Source organism: Lampris incognitus, chromosome 6, assembly GCF_029633865.1.
Source record: "Lampris incognitus isolate fLamInc1 chromosome 6, fLamInc1.hap2, whole genome shotgun sequence".
NCBI classification, from domain to species: Eukaryota; Metazoa; Chordata; class Actinopteri; order Lampriformes; family Lampridae; genus Lampris; species Lampris incognitus.
In genome coordinates, this window is record NC_079216.1 from 58,605,560 (window position 1) to 58,621,279 (window position 15,720).

At 45.2% G+C, this 15,720-nt stretch overlaps 1 protein-coding gene across 1 annotated transcript; it reads left to right on the forward strand.

The window, feature by feature from the left end:
* On the forward strand, positions 1-15,720 carry LOC130113670 (DNA-binding protein RFX7). The gene is made up of 9 exons (XM_056281247.1): positions 1-9; positions 2,444-2,529; positions 3,572-3,694; positions 4,272-4,388; positions 5,804-5,888; positions 5,996-6,203; positions 8,946-9,241; positions 9,374-11,626; positions 11,663-15,720. The coding sequence occupies exons 3-9, from the start codon at positions 3,585-3,587 to the stop codon at positions 12,770-12,772; spliced, it is 4,179 nt and encodes a 1,392-aa protein (XP_056137222.1). The 5' UTR covers positions 1-9; positions 2,444-2,529; positions 3,572-3,584; the 3' UTR covers positions 12,773-15,720.

Here is a 15,720-nt window from a genome sequence, read left to right on the forward strand (position 1 = left end):
TTCAATTTGGTAAGATGAGACGTCGAGTCAACGAGCCAGCGCACCACACTGTCCTTTGCTAGCCGTAGCTTGTAATTAGCGTAGCATTGAAGTGGCCAAGGAGGCTGTGCTGCACAAAGCACCAAAAAAAAGAGAGAAAAAAAGCCCCCCCTCCCCGAAAAAGATAAAAGTGGAGGTGTCATGAGCCACCGTGTGATTATCTAGCGAGACGCAAACAGACGCGGTTAAAGCGTCGTTACTTAAAGGGGTTATTTATCCGTGATAAGGATTATACCAGTTGGGTTTGCATACTGTACTGGCCATAACCGTTAGCAACGAGCCATAGGAGGCCATATTATAGATGACACCGAGTAAGACGAGTGATGCTGATGTTCCCCGTGACGTCCATAACAGGTGACAGCGTAACTGGACGCCTCACGAGACAAGAGGGATGAATGGGTGCCTTATTTACTGCCTCCTTCTCGTGTGCGATAGCGTGTAGTGTACCCGACGGTCCCCCCCGTCGTGTTTTAAAGAAAATATAGCCCCGCTAAACAACAGGGATGTCATTTTTTTATTATTTTTAAAAGTGTCCGAACCAAATGTGTGTGAGAAAGAAATCTTGCGTGTTTGTCGGAAACTGCTTCACGCCACGTTAATCGCCATGTTTGTTTTTGCTCTCTTGCCCAATTTCAGCAAATCTGTACAATCAAAAGTGGACAACATATTGGTGAGTAGCTACCGCACTGCCCCGGCCGAAACGAGCCCCTCTGGTAGATGGGAAGGCTTTTGCTCTGTTTGGGGAGCCACCGAGGACCGTAGGCAGGGTTGGGGTTTTTCAGCCACCTTGTCTCACAGGTGTAAACCGGCATGGCTGGAATATAACAACAGAAGAGTTTTGCTGTTCAGGGTCTTTCTGCATTTTCCATTCATGGCAGGATGCTCCACATGCAAATCAATACGTTCTCTGCACAGGCTCAGTCTCATTTAGTGGCGCTACACATTCCAGTCTAAATACACCTCTAACCAGAACACTGAATGACACCTTTATGCTGCTGTGATACATGGCAGACAGGCATTTTAGGCTAGTGCAACGTTTTTTGAATGGCAGTCTTTAACAATGTGATGACGTAGATTGCAACAATATTCTTTAAAATTACCTTTAATTGTAAAAAAACATAAATGTAAAAGTCACAGAAGACATTCAGACCTGTGCTCCATATGGATGGCCGTTTAGTAAAGTAGCTTTGAAGTTAAAACAGTAAGCATTTAATGACAGCTGTATAATTGAAATGGAATGAATATTTGTGTAGTTTTAAATTTAATGCGAGCGTCATCTGTTCATATGTTATTATACCTAGGTTAGTTTTATCGACCCTGAACCGTCCCACCCTGTGGGTTCATTATTAACTTCATTAGTAACTTCATTGTTACTACACGGTAACATGGCCTTGTTACCGTGTAGTAACAGAAATGTCTACTTTAGTGGGCCTGGCTGGTTCACGGCAGAGACGCTTCCTCTATGTGGGTCGTTAAGTCTGCACCTGAAAGGTCCCTCCTTTGGCAAAACAGAGCATGGTCACGTTAGATACACAACATGTTTTAGCCTTCACCAAATAAAAGATTAGGTGTACTGTACTGGCTCATAGTTAACTAGCTTGATGGCTCCAAGTTTGTTTGTTTTTTTCCTGTAAATGAGACCAAAAAAATGTTAGAGGGGAAGAGCAGAACAAAACACCCTTCTTTTTTTTAGACACAATCATGGCGTCAACTGACGAGGTCACGGACATGTATTTCACTGCTTGCTTGCTGTAGTAATGTTGTGGTGTTATTTCTTCATAGCGCTCAGCTGACAGCTCACACTTCATTCACTGAAGTGTTAATTATAGTAGCAAGAAAAGGCAAGTAGAAAAGGAAAAGGTCAGATGAATCCGCTCTCAGAAACCAATTGAAAAGAAGTTGGACAGGGTTGATCTGAACAAGACTGTTTGCAAGTGTGATACCTAAGTAGAGTTTAGATTTTCCTGGAAACCGTCCAGCAGAAATGCCAAGTAGCTGTAATTAAAGAAAAACAACATACAGCCAGAAATAAGTGTCCTGCCTCAAATCTGAATTTTTGACCCCTAAAAGTTAATATGGTGAGTTTGTCAATCCAGTCAGCTCCTCTGTACTCCGTAGTGTCACGCAAAGTTCGGATTACAAAGTTTTAGATCCAGGATTGGGCTCCTGGACTGAATTTTTCCATCAAACTTAAACGCTTATTTGTTTTCCAATTTTGAAATCACATGCTTATTTAATCAAATGACTGCAATAGTTTCATTTCTCTTGGGTGAACACATAAGACACTTGTTATTTTTATGCAACTTCATCTGGAAACCCATATGGATTCCGAAATACTTTTCTTTTCACCGAGGTCATTGAAGTGTCTCCTCCTCTTTTCCTCTTTCATACTTAATTTTTACAGCAAGATGTTGAGAAGTTTACAGACATCGAAAAACTCTACCTCTACCTTAAGTTGCCTTCTGGTCCCAGCAATGGCAATGATAAAAGGTATTGTTTTCAAAATTTCTTTATAGTTCCAATGGACTTTTCAATTTCACAATGCTAATTTCTCTTTGTCACAAGCATTTTGTCATGGTTCCACAAACACTGTTGCGTCCTACACTTTCAATACCGTTGTCTTTCATAAAGGTGTAGCTTACTACTCTAATACACTGCGAAGTTATCTTTCTTTTTTTATTTGTATTTCTGTAGTTCTTATACAACATAAACTGTAAATATTCTTCTGGCATTCGTTTATCACTTTTGACTCGTTTGTCTAGAGTGAGAGTATCATTTAAGGCGTCCGGGTAGTGTGGCAGTTTATTCCGTTGCCTACCAACATGGGGATCTCCTGTTCGAATCCCTGTGTTACCTCCGGCTTGGTCGGGCGCCCCTACAGACACAATTGGCCGTGTCTACGGGTGGGAAGCCGGATGTGGGTATGTGTCCTGGTCGCTGCACTGGTGCCTCTTCTGGTCGGTCGGGACACCTGTTCGGTAGGGGTGGGGGGGACTGGGGGGAATAGCGTGATACTCCCTCGTGCTATGTCCCTCTGGTGAAACTCCTCACTGTCATGTGAAAAGAAGTGGCTGGCGACTCCACATGTATCGGAGGAGGCATGTGGTAGTCTGCAGCTCTCCCCGGATCGGCAGAAGGGGTGGAGCAGCGACTCAGAAGAGTGGGGTAATTGGCCAAGTACAATTGGAGGGGAAAAAGGGGGAAGATAAAAAAAGAGAGAAAGTATCATTTAGTCATCTATATGTGGGGTTATTATGAAGCAGTGCTATTAACTGTAGTCACTCTCACTAATCTTGCAATTTTGCCATGCTCAGCTGTTTCTTTCATTTGTTTTCCCATACCTCCCATGTTTTGTTTTTTCCCCCCCCCCAACAATTCCATCCCTCCAAAACTGCACGTTAGCATTGAAAATCAGAAGGGGTCGTCTACTCCATGACTGTGGTACTAAAGTTTCTCTACTTAAGGAAAAGTCAACCAGGTTTGTCAGTTAAAGAAATGTCCTAACTATTTTTTTTGTCACCTGTCATTTCAGTGATCAGAGTTCCATGTCATCAAGCCGTACACAACAAATGTATGCATTCAACTGGATACGGAATCACCTAGAGGAGCACCCGGAGACTTCCCTCCCAAAGCAAGAGGTGTATGATGAATACAAGTGAGTATATGACATTCAGGGTGGCACGGTGGTGCAGTGGTTAGCACGGTCGCCTCACAGCAAGAAGGGTCCTGGGTTCAAGCCTCAGAGTAGTCCAACCTTGGGGGTTGTCCCGGGTCATCCTCTTGTTTGGCGTTTGCATGGTCTCCCTGTGTCTGTTTGGGTTTCCTCGGGGGGCTCCGGTTTCCTCCCACAGTCCAAAGACATGTAGATCAGATGAATCGGCCGTACTAAATTGTCCCTAGGTATGAGTGTGTGTGTGTGTGAGTGTGTGTGTGTGATGGCCTCGCGGCCTGTCCAGGGTGTCTCCCCACCTGCCGCCCAGTGACTGCTAGGATAGGCTCCAGTATCCCCACGACCCTGAGAGCAGGACAAGCGGTTTGGATAATGGATGGATGATATATGACATTCATTCATTCATGAGAGACAATGGGGAGCAGATGTCGTTTTTTTTTTTAATTTTTTTTTTATTATTTTTATACACATCATTTTTGTACAAGTATTTTAAAGTAGAAAACGTACACCAGCCAATTTCTAGTGAAATCACTGCATTGTTCTCTTTCTGAAATAATTTCAGGAGCTATTGTGACAATCTTGGCTATAATCCACTGAGTGCAGCAGACTTTGGAAAGATCATGAAGAATGTCTTTCCCAACATGAAGGCGCGTCGACTGGGCATGAGGGGCAAATCCAAATATCCTTTCACTGTGCTAAACTTATCAGTTAGGTCGTCTGTCTGTCAAAGCCTTTGCCGTTATCTGCTTGTGTTTTGCTTTCGATTTCAAAGTCAAAGTCCTTTAATTTGTCACGTGCACAGTATAACAGGGTCATCCTGCAGGTAGTGAGCACAGACACTAGTAGTGAGGCTGAGGTAAACTCTGTAGACCGTATGTAAAAGCATGAATACTAAACTGAGGATAAATTTAAACACAGTGAGGCCTCCGTACAGTGTGGCGGTCTATTTCGTTGCCTACCAACACGGGGATCGCCAGTTCGAATCCCCGTGTTACCACCGGCATGGTCGGGCGTCCCTACAGACACAATTGGCTGTGTCTGCGGGTGGGAAGCCAGATGAGGGTATGTGTCCTGGTCGCTGCACTAGCGCCTCCTCTGGTCGGTCAGGGCGCCTGTTCGGGGGGGAGGGGGAACTGGGGGGAATAGTGTGATCCTCCCACGTGCTACGTCCCCCTGGTGAAACTCCTCACTGTCAGGTGAAAAGAAGCGGCTGGTGACTCCACATGTATTGGAGGAGGCATGTGGTTGACTGCAGCCCTCCCCGGATCGGCAGAAGGGGTGGCGCAACAACCGGGTAGACTCGGAAGAGTGGGGTAATTGGCCAAGTACAATTGGCAAGAAAAAGGCGGGGGGAATCCAAAAAAATAAAACAAAACACAATGGTCAATACATCAATAGCTGCATTTAAGTGGACCCTAATATTCCACTAATCATCAGAATAATATCCCAGTCAGAATAAAAATACGTCATGTAACCGCCTCAGTCAGTCGAGACTGGCCTGATCCGGCCCGATTGGTAGGAATTTTCAATTGGGTCTAGAGGGGTGGTATAAACCTCTGATAATCTGTTCAATAGGGAAATATTAGCACCTAATAACTATGTAAATGCTTAATCCTATCCGTTTCTCTGTGGTTGGAAAAAAAAATTCCTTCTGCACATGTTTGCCCCACGTGGGGGTAACATTAGGTGACGTGAACGAGTTTGTTCCTGTGCTATAAAAGTGACCGACGACATGTCTCCACTTAACCGACCTCTGATTCACGGCCACAGATCACTTTTCATTGGTTTCATTGATAGTTTTTTGTTGAATTAAACTGTCCTTCATTTTCGTTTATCATCACATCTTGAGATGAAAACGTGCCAGTGGAGGCTCTTTTTGCACCCTGTCATACTGCAAAGCCCGGCTTTAACAAGTAAGACCCAAAAAAGTACTGATGTTTGTTGCGGCTGTTTGTTGTGAATATGCTAGGTGGCAGCCTTGTTTCACTCCTGAATTTATGAACTGTCATTGTTTAACACCCTGTGAGATTGTGTAGCATTATTCAGTACTACTCTGATTGAATTTGATTTGCCAAAGCCTTAACTCATTCTCACATATTGTTATAGTGGATTAAGAAAGAAAGCATTTGTACATATGCCATCGCTACCTAACCTGGATCTACAAAAATCTGGGGATGGGGTAAGTTGGTCCTGAAAGAACCTGAATGTTTTTCAATGTCTAGTTAGACTTCTAAACTTGTCTAGCTACTGCTCATCGGCCCGCTGCTCTTTTCTCTCCCGCCGTAGTGTGAGCTGATGGAGCCATCGGGTCAGTCACCCAGTGCTGAAGATGAAATGCGATCTGCTGCCTGTGGTCTTGTGTGTGAGTGGGCCCAGAAGGTTCTGAGCCGTCAGTTCGACAATGTGGAAGACCTCGCTCGCTTCCTGCTCAACAGCCACTACATCGGCACCAAGTCCATGGCTGCCCTCACCGTTATGACAGGAACACCCACAGGTGAAGATGGCCTTTGGGCTGCTGGGGTGGTAACTTCACTGTAGTATAGAGATTTGCACATTTTCTGAATGTTTTCATTCTCTCTTATTCCCACTGAAAGTAAGGGTTTCTGTTTCTGAGCAGGACCTGCAAACATTGAAGGAAAACATATCAGTATTTTCAACATTATATATAAATAAAGCTGAAATTTTAAATGCAACACTTTTTTATTTTAAAGATTTTATGATACTGAAGTTCATAAATGAAAGCACATCACCTGAGAATGATGTTATTGTGCACTTATCTATTGATATCACATAATTTTGGCTACTAATATACCTTGGTTGGTCACAGAAACCCTCCCAAAACACAAGATAGGGTCCATCCATTATCCAAACTGCTTATCCTGCCCTCAGGGTCGTGGGGATGCTGGAGCCTATCCCAGCAGTCACTGGGCGGGCGACGGGGAGACACCCTGGGCAGGCCGCCAGGCCATCACAGGGCCCAAGATAGGGTCATGGAACAGAATTATGAGTCAGCATCTGGTGTGACCACCATTTGCCTCATACAGTGCAAAACATGTCCTTTGCATAGAGTTGATCAGGTTTTTTTGTGGAATGTTGTCCCACTCCTCTTCAATGGCTGTGTGAACTTGTTTGATATTGGTGGGAACTGGTACATGCTGTCATATGCGCCGGTCCAGAACATCCTAAGCATGCTCAATGGGTGACATTTCTGGTGAGTATGCAGGCCTTGGAAGAGCTGGGACATTTTCAGCTGGCAGATATTCAGTACAGATCCTTGCAACACGCGGCCATGCATTATCATGCTGAAACATGGTGGCGGATGAATGGCACAACAGAGGACCTCAGTATCTCATCCCAGTATCTCCGGGCATTCAAACTGCAGTAGATAAATTGCACCTGTGTCCTTTGTCCCTACGGTATGCCTGCCTATACCAAAACCCACCACCTCCATGGGCCACTTTTTTTTTTGTGTGTGGGTTTTTTCCCCCCTTTTTCTCCCCAGCTGTATCTGGCCAATTACCCTACTCTTTTAAGCTGTTCCAGTCGCTGCTCCACCCCCTCTGCCGATCCAGAGAGGGCTGCAGACTACTACTTGCCTCCTCCAATACATGTGGAGTCGCCGGCCGCTTCTTTTCACCTGACAGTGTGGAGTTTCGCCAGGGGAATGTAGTGCGTGGGAGGATCACACTATTCCCCCTAAGTTCCCCCTCCCCCCGAACAGGCGCCCCGACCAACCAGAGGAGGCACTAGTGCAGCGACCAGGACACATACCCACATCCAGCTTCTCACCTGTAGACACGGCCAATTGTGTCTGTAAGGACGCCCGACCAAGCCGAAGGCAACACGGGGATTCGAACTGGTGATTCCTGTGTTGGTAGGCAATGGATTTGGCCACTATGCTACCCGGACGCCCATGGGCCACTATTTTAACAACATCAGCACCAGCAAACCGCTCACCCTCATGGCACCATACACACCACCTTCCATTTGCCCAATACAGCTGGAACCGGCATTCGTTGCTGAAGAGGACGCTTCTCCAGTGTGCCAGAGGCCATCACAGATGAATGTTTGCCCACTCGGGACAGTTGAGGTACCATGCAGCATTCTGGGGTAGACCCTGCTAAAGATGTCAAGCATGCAGAAGAACCTCCCTGAGACAGTTTCTGACAGTTTGATTAGAAATTCTTCAGTTGTGCAAACCAACTGTTTCGTCAACTGTCTGTGACTGATCTCAGACGATCCCTTAGGTGCACAAGGTGGATGTAGCAGTCCTGGATGGTGTGGTCACATTGGGGTCTACAGTTATGAGGGCGGTTGGACGTACTGTCAAAACCTGTGAAACAACTCGGGAGGTGGCTTATGGTAGAGAAATTGACATTTAATATTCTGGCATAAGCTCATACTCCTGCAGTCAGCCGGCAACTTACATGCTGTGTCAACATTTGTGGCATCTCTGGCATGTTGTGCAGCAAAAACTGTACATTTTAGAGTGTGCTTTTATTCTCCCCATCATAACAAACACCCATGTGATGATCATGATATTTAATCACCATGGTGATGTCCCACCTGTCAGATGGGTGAATTATGTTGACAACAGATGAAATATGATGAGATGAAATGAAATGTGTACAAATTTGTGTGCCGAATCTGAGAGTTAAGCTCGTAGAGCACATAGAAAAAAATCTGGGATCATTTACTTCAACTCATGAAAAATGTGGGCTAAAACAAAAGTGTTGCATTTAAATTTTCTCTCAGTATATGTGTGTGTGTGTGTGTGTGTGTGTATATATATATATATATATATATATGTAGGGGTAACACTCTGTTAGTAACCATAAAACTGAGCAAACTACTGTGTCCCTGAAACGTTGACGACCGATGATGTCACTTGTGGACAGTCCTTGAATGTGAAAACTTACTTCCTGGTTTGCTGGTAGGCTGCATTGTATTAGAAAATGCAAATAGCAATACTACATTATACAGTTATATTTAGTGTTGATATTCATATTTTTATATACAATGCGGCCTGCTGGCAAACCATCGTATATGTTTTTCCATTCATGGACTGTCTCTGCCAGTGATGTCACTGGCAGACACTTCTGCATAATTTTGGCAAATTTTCAGCATAAAGAAGCATATTAATGTAAAAAAGGGAATCTGCTCTCAATGGCACATGAATTATCAATTACAAGAAACACTAAGAAGCCCCTAATTGTTCTAATTCCTCACTTGCCAGGAATGAAGACACCCACTCCAGCTTCTGCATTTGTTCCCACGGCTGAGGCCAACTCTTTCCAGCCCCAGGTGAAGACCCTCCCCTCTCCCGCTGTTGATGCAAAGCAGCAACTGCAGCGCAAAATCCAGAAGAAGCAGCAAGAGCAGAAACGCCACTCACCTCTGCCCAGTGAGACCCAGATCAAGAGGACTGAGGCCAGTACCCCTGGTCCCACCATCCCCTGTGGCAGCCCTGCTCTGCTGTCCCCTCAGCCCACAATTGGCATTGTAGTAGCAGCTGTCCCCAGCCCAATCACGGTATGAGGCTTTGGAAGGAAAAATGCCAACCTTTAGCTATTTTTTAACTTATCTTATTTAATTTGGGTTGATGGTATATGGTAGTTGAAAAATATTTATCATGGATGTTTTTTCTCACTGTTCTTCACCCAGGTACAGAGAAGCCGGCAATTGATGACCTCACCCAGTCCTGTAGGGACAGCAGAGGGGAAAGTGTTGCCTGTGAACTTCCAAGTGGTGACACAGTCTCTCAAGCAATCCCCCAAAACCTCCCAGAATATCACAGCCAGTCCTGTGGGGGACCGCATGGCACGGCACCGGTACGCTCAAATTCTGCCTAAACCCTCCGCCAGCAGTGCCATCACATTGCGCTCGCCCCCAACCCTGCTCATCACCAACAGCCCCATCAAGACTGTGATGCCCACTCCTCACGTCAGCTCAGTCAATGTGGTGAAAATGACAGCCATATCTCTAACTCCCAGCAGCAGCAGTAGTAACAGTGGCAGTACGGCCCTGCGGCCTGCCTCAACGGGTGTGGGTGCTATTGTTGCCTCAGAGGAATCCCAGCAGGCTCAGAGTGGGTCCTTGGCCACCCCACAGTCTCCTGCAGTCAGAGCCAGCGCACCAACCTCTGCCCTGTTCCTCCCCAGTGACACTAAATTTGTGTCTGAGGCCGAAGGTGACAACAACCTCACACATGGGGCAGAGAAACATAGCACTAGTCAGGGTTCCGCTGTTGGAGTCAAAGATGAGAGAGTGACAAAGTTCAGGGCTGCCAGTGAACCCAGCTTCCTTGTCAAATGTTCTCCTGGACCAGAAAAAGTAGCCAGGTTAAAAAGTGACTCCATGTCCCCCCCCACCTCCATAGCTGTAGCTGGGACTCATGACAGCAATAACAGTAATTGTCTCGACAGTACTTTGTACCTGACTGTTGATAATCAGAATGCCAATGGCAGCATGTCATCCAATGGCTCCTCAGCTGTTACCCCGTTGTCTAAGGATACCTGTCTGGACTCCAAGAGCCCCAGGAAACGCACAGGCCCAGGTGTGGAGTCCCATGTGATTCCAGTGAAGAGGGTGTTTATTTCCGAGCAGCCACTGGCTGTAGTTGACAATCCTAAACCTGGAGTTGGCATCGCAGTGAAGAGGATCCCCAGACCAGGAACTCCTGCCAGACCAGAGAGTGCCCCCTGTAAAGTGACTGTCAAACACACCTCCATTGGGCCCACACAGATCCTTGCACTCTCTGACTCACCCATCACACACACCGAGGGCTCCCAGACTGTTGTCAAACCCCAGGCCTTGCTGGTGAAACATGAGGACTCCTCTCTCAGCACTGACACCAGCAGCGCAGCACTTGGAAATAGCCCCTCTGATCAGACGTTGCTACAGCAGATCGTCGGAGACCCTCGTGCCATACCAACCAACTCAGGAGCACACGAGGCCTCTGTAATAGGTGACTTAAAGAGCACAATATGGGAGGAGGGACAGCTTAATGAGCTTCGCAAACAGGCCTTTGCTCAACGTGTACCAGCAGAACACAAGCAGGCACCCACAGACCAACTTTCCATCATAACCCAGACCTCCGAGGCCCCAGGCCAGCTCACCCTCACACAGGAGATAGTGGACTTTGCTGGCTCTCAACCTAACATGGACTACTTCCCATTTAATGATGATGACATGACCCAGGACAGCATCGTGGAGGAGCTAGTCCAGATGGAGGAGCAGATGAAGTTAAAGGGTCTGCAGCCTCTGTTTAGTAGTTGTGTTGACATGCCTCTACAAGGCCAGTCTGCTGCCAACCAAGGCTCAGTCCTTGGTGCTCACCAGGCAGGCACTACCTTCTATCACTCTGCCCATAGCAGTACGACCCCTGTCCAAACTCCAACTCCCACACCAACACCAACCCCCACGCCAACCCCCACCTCTGAAATGACCCTTGGGCATAGCTTGACTCGAGAGAGCCCCTGCTCCCGCATGGCTCCCAGCACCCCTGTGGATGGAACCATGGGTCGCCACACCCCTATCAGTACTCCACTCTCCAACTGCAGCAGTAGTGTCCCTCCCAGTCCAGTGGAGTGCAGGAATCCTTTTGCCTTCACTCCCATCAATTCTAGCATGACTGGTTACCATGAAGCCAGCATTGTGTCCAGCAGTCCTGTCAAGCCCATGCAAAGGCCAATGGCCACACACCCTGACAAGGCAAAACTGGAATGGATCAACAATCGCTATAACAATAACAATGGAGGTCCCCTATCCAACCATGGCATTGGCATTCTGCCCAGCTACCAAGATCTGGTGGATGACCAGTTCCGTAAGCCGCATGCCTTTGCTATTCCTGGCCAGTCATTTCAGGCACAGTCAAGACAGGACGCTCACTTTGGCCGCCTGACCCCTATCTCCCCAGTGCAACAGCCGCAGCAGCAACCACAACAACATCAGCAGCAGCAACAGGTAATATGTTTATCTACCCCTACGAAACAGGAGAGCTTTGCCGTGCCTGCCCCGTTAGACAACAAGGCCTCAAACTCATCTGGGTCCAGCACTTTCCGCTGCCGCAGTGTTAGCCCTGCAGTACGTCAGAGGAACTTCAGTGGTAACACTGGCCCTCCGACCACCACCACTACCACCACCACCACCACCCGAGCTGTTGTCTCCCCTTTTAACTCTCCTATCACCTCCGAGGTGCTCAGTATTCTTTCCAACAGCCAGACAGTTAGCTCTGTCCACAGCATGGTCCAGCGCAGCCAGTCTGTGCCTCTGAATGTCATGATGCAGAGTGAGACGCTGCCTGTGCAGGGCCAGAGTAACACCACCAAGATCACCAATGTCCTTTTGAGCAAAATGGATTCGGAGGGGGATGACTCAGTCCGTGGCCTGGGGATAAACAACCTCCCTTCCAACTACACGGCCCGTATGAACCTGACTCAGATCTTGGAGACCACGACCAGTTTTGCTGGGGGAGCTGCCCATCAGACTCAGCTGCCCATCAGCTCCAGCCCTGCTGCCTTTGAGCTCCAGCAGCACGGCTACCTCACCAGTAGCGGTGGAGAGCAGGTTAGCTTCTCTGCCGGGGAAAGCCAAGCACAAGCAGGCCCTACTGACCGAGACCAGCAGCAACAGCAGCAGGAGAACCCTGTGCAGACCCAACCCCAGCTGCTCCTCCAGAGTACACAGCAGCAGGAGGCTGAGGAGGAGCAGCAACAGCTGGATTTCAATAACACTGTTAAAGACTTGCTGGGGGATGATGGCTTGAACCCCAGTTCCCAGCTGGTGGGTCAGGTAGCCTCAGAGCTTAGTGCTGTGGCATCTGACTTTTCCACTGACATCAGACTGACATCAGATCTGTCCAGTAGCATTACTGACCTTAACACGTTAGACACCAACCTGCTGTTTGACCCCAATCAGCAGCAGGAACAATATGAAGACTCAACACTGGAAGAACTGAAGAACGACCCGCTTTTTCAGCAGATATGCAGTGATACTGTGAACTCTGGCTTTGACTGGCTGGAAAGCAAAGACCAGCCTACTACAGTAGAGATGTTGGGCTAATGTTATCTTTTACTCTTCATGGTTTCTGTTCCTATGTTGTTTGTTTGCTATGTATGTAGTATATCTGTTTTTATACTCTAGCTTGTTGGGATTTGTCTGGACTTCGCCATTTGTCCTGTTTAAAGTGCCAGGCTTACCAGAAAATCTCTCCTACTTGTGTTTTTGATCAGTTTTCACCTCTTATCATTTGACACCTTGATTTACAGTGCTTTTACCACATCTCTCCCACATGTAAGGTCAGACACATAATTCATTTCAAGGATGATTGTGAGTATCTGATGGCAGTAGGCATGTGTATAGACCAGATTTCTAAAAACAAGAACTCAAAACAAAAAAATTGTATCTTCCGCTCTATAGCCAGTCAATAATACTATATTTTTGCTCGACAAACAAAAATGAAAGCGAGATGAGTAATGAATTTGGCACAAAAGACCTCACCAAAAATGTTTGCTGTTGTATTTACAAGTGTGCAGAACAAGCTCAACCAAAAGGAAAGACTATTGGAGATGTAGTATATATGCACATTATAATCGTAGTACATTTTCCTGCCATATCTGAATATCAAAACGTGTAGCAGCTGATGCTACCAGGTGCTGAAACTATGACATCATCTTTATACTTTATCATATACCAAATCGGCGTAACGCTGATTCATGTCTGAGCTTTGTCCGAGAATTGAGTTTTTCTTAAAGCCTATACTACTTGTACTGTTGAATATCTTATAAAGGGAGTATAAAAGAATCAGCGAGGAGAGGATGGAACTTCAGGCCACCTTGTGGACGACACGATGAAAGGAATCAAACAACTTGGCTGCCTTATTCCCAAAGTCCAAGGCCTTATGCCATCTTTAGAGAGACTACATAGTATATAATCTTCAAACATCTTCAGAACCATCCAGAGCTTCATCATATCAAGGCAGCTGTTTCTCTGACAATGTTTTCAGTACTATTTCTTATTCTTTTTTTTCTTTCTTTTTTTTTTGCAGTGTTTCAGAGGCATCTTGTATAGGCTAAAGACGACAGACACTCTGTGTGCCCTTATCAGTAATAAATTGAAAATAATCTGTTATGCTGTCATTTCATAAAAAAAGAAAAGAAAAACAAAACAAAACATGGCAGGCACACTTTGAGTTGTAAGACGTTTTGGCATGCTGGTGCCCCCGGGTTCGATAAGAATATCAATGGTATGGAGATGGCTTAGCTACATTGAGGCCCAGGGGCTAAGATGTATTGACTTTTCCTGATTGTGACGTCATCTTGAGATCAAGAAGGGAGTCGCGGGTTATATTGTTTCCGGAGATTCAGCCTTATTTCCATACCAAAGATGATCTGTTTTACTAACATAAGAGATTATTACACATGCATACCCTTCTGGTAACTAATAAGAACAAAGGGAAATGGGCAGTCTTGCAGATATTACTTTTAAAAAGAGTTTTATTGCATTTGAGGGAAAACGATTTAGTTGCAAAAATCTATGTATAGTATGTAAATTTGTGGACTGGTCGCTGTCCTATGTTTCATAGGTAACTATGGACCTGAAAGCATGTTGAGATATCACTGCTAGTCGGGTTAGGCTATGTGATATAGTAGGATGCTTGCTCGAGTTTTTGGCTATTGTCAATGTTGTACAAGTCATGTTAAAGCTCCATCTGTAAATACGATAGATACATAGAAATTGGATGTATCAAGACACTATAATATGGCCATTATCTAGCTAAGTCTATGTGCCATTTGAAAAAAAAAAAAGCTTAACAGAACTATAGTCGACAAGATACTGTATGTTGTGTGTTACATTTCTGGCTCGATATGTTGTACAAGTACTGCTGTCCGTTTGGTCTCTCGCTTGCTGATGTTTTTTTTCTTTTCTCTTTTCAAAGATAATAGGTCTCCGCAGTTGCAGAAGTGATGTGTACTCAGAGCGAGAACAATAGCATGGTATATTGAGAAAAAAAAAGTTGTGATACTATTAGCTGGTTTGCAAACATTTCTGTGACAGACATTGTGCTCAAAAGCCTTTCAGCAGACACTGGAAAATTAATAACTCATATTTCAACAAACTTTGGAGGTTCATATTATTGCACTAAATTTTTATGACACATGGCTTTGCCACAACTTTATGGACAAATGAAATGATGGATGCCCGCGAAAAAAAAAAAGGAAAAAAAAGAAAAAATATTTTTTATGACAAGATGAGTAAGGAAAATTAACTGAATTGTCAGAAAATGATTAATTGTCTTGTAGCAAAATGTGCATTAATCTCAGTGAGATACACACTCTTACTCATTCTCATACATGAGAATATAAAGCATTAAGGAAAAAAAAGTTGAAATAACCTTTTAAAACCTACATGCTCATTATGTTGATAGATGATTGTACGCACGCATGTGTGATAACTTCTATTGTACTTTGTATTCTTGGTAACCACTGTCTTCTGTGATTTGGGCGGGTTCTGTTAAACCAGACTGGCAGTGCTAGTTTCATGAGTTTCATTACTTTTACTGTGTGCTGTTTACCAAGTTAATATTGTTCCGTATGTTATGTTGATGACTGTTTTCTTTTCCGTCGAGTTTGCATATTCTTGTTTCGCGGAATACATTTGTGAAGAAAGTTAACATTTTCTCTCGATTTTTTCAAACATTTAAACAAGGCACTGATCTAAGAATTTGAATGAAGGAAATCGCACCTCTTAAGATGTACAGGAGCTCCATCAAGCAGTGACTCTGATGCTGTACCTTCTGACTGACCTAGAAGCAACTCTGACTAGCAGGTCAGTCCCTACCAGTAGAAGAACCTTCCTCTGTGGTGTTGTCTGGTGTACTGCTTAATGTACAGTCGCTTGTTGATATTGCAAAAATGCATTGTTTCTTTTTTCTTTTTCTTTTTTTTTTCAATGGAAAGTACTCACTGGTGAGATTTTTAAAGTGGTTTTAAAAGCCAATAAACTTTTTT

Coding starts and splice junctions, on each gene's coding strand:
- LOC130113670 (XM_056281247.1), top strand. CDS start 3,585: ATGTCATCAAGCCGTACACAACAAATGTATGCATTCAACTGGATACGG. Junction 6,204..8,945: donor TATGACAGGAACACCCACAG/GTGAAGATGGCC, acceptor CTCACTTGCCAG/GAATGAAGACACCCACTCCA. Junction 11,627..11,662: donor GCCTGACCCCTATCTCCCCA/GTGCAACAGCCG, acceptor CAACAACATCAG/CAGCAGCAACAGGTAATATG.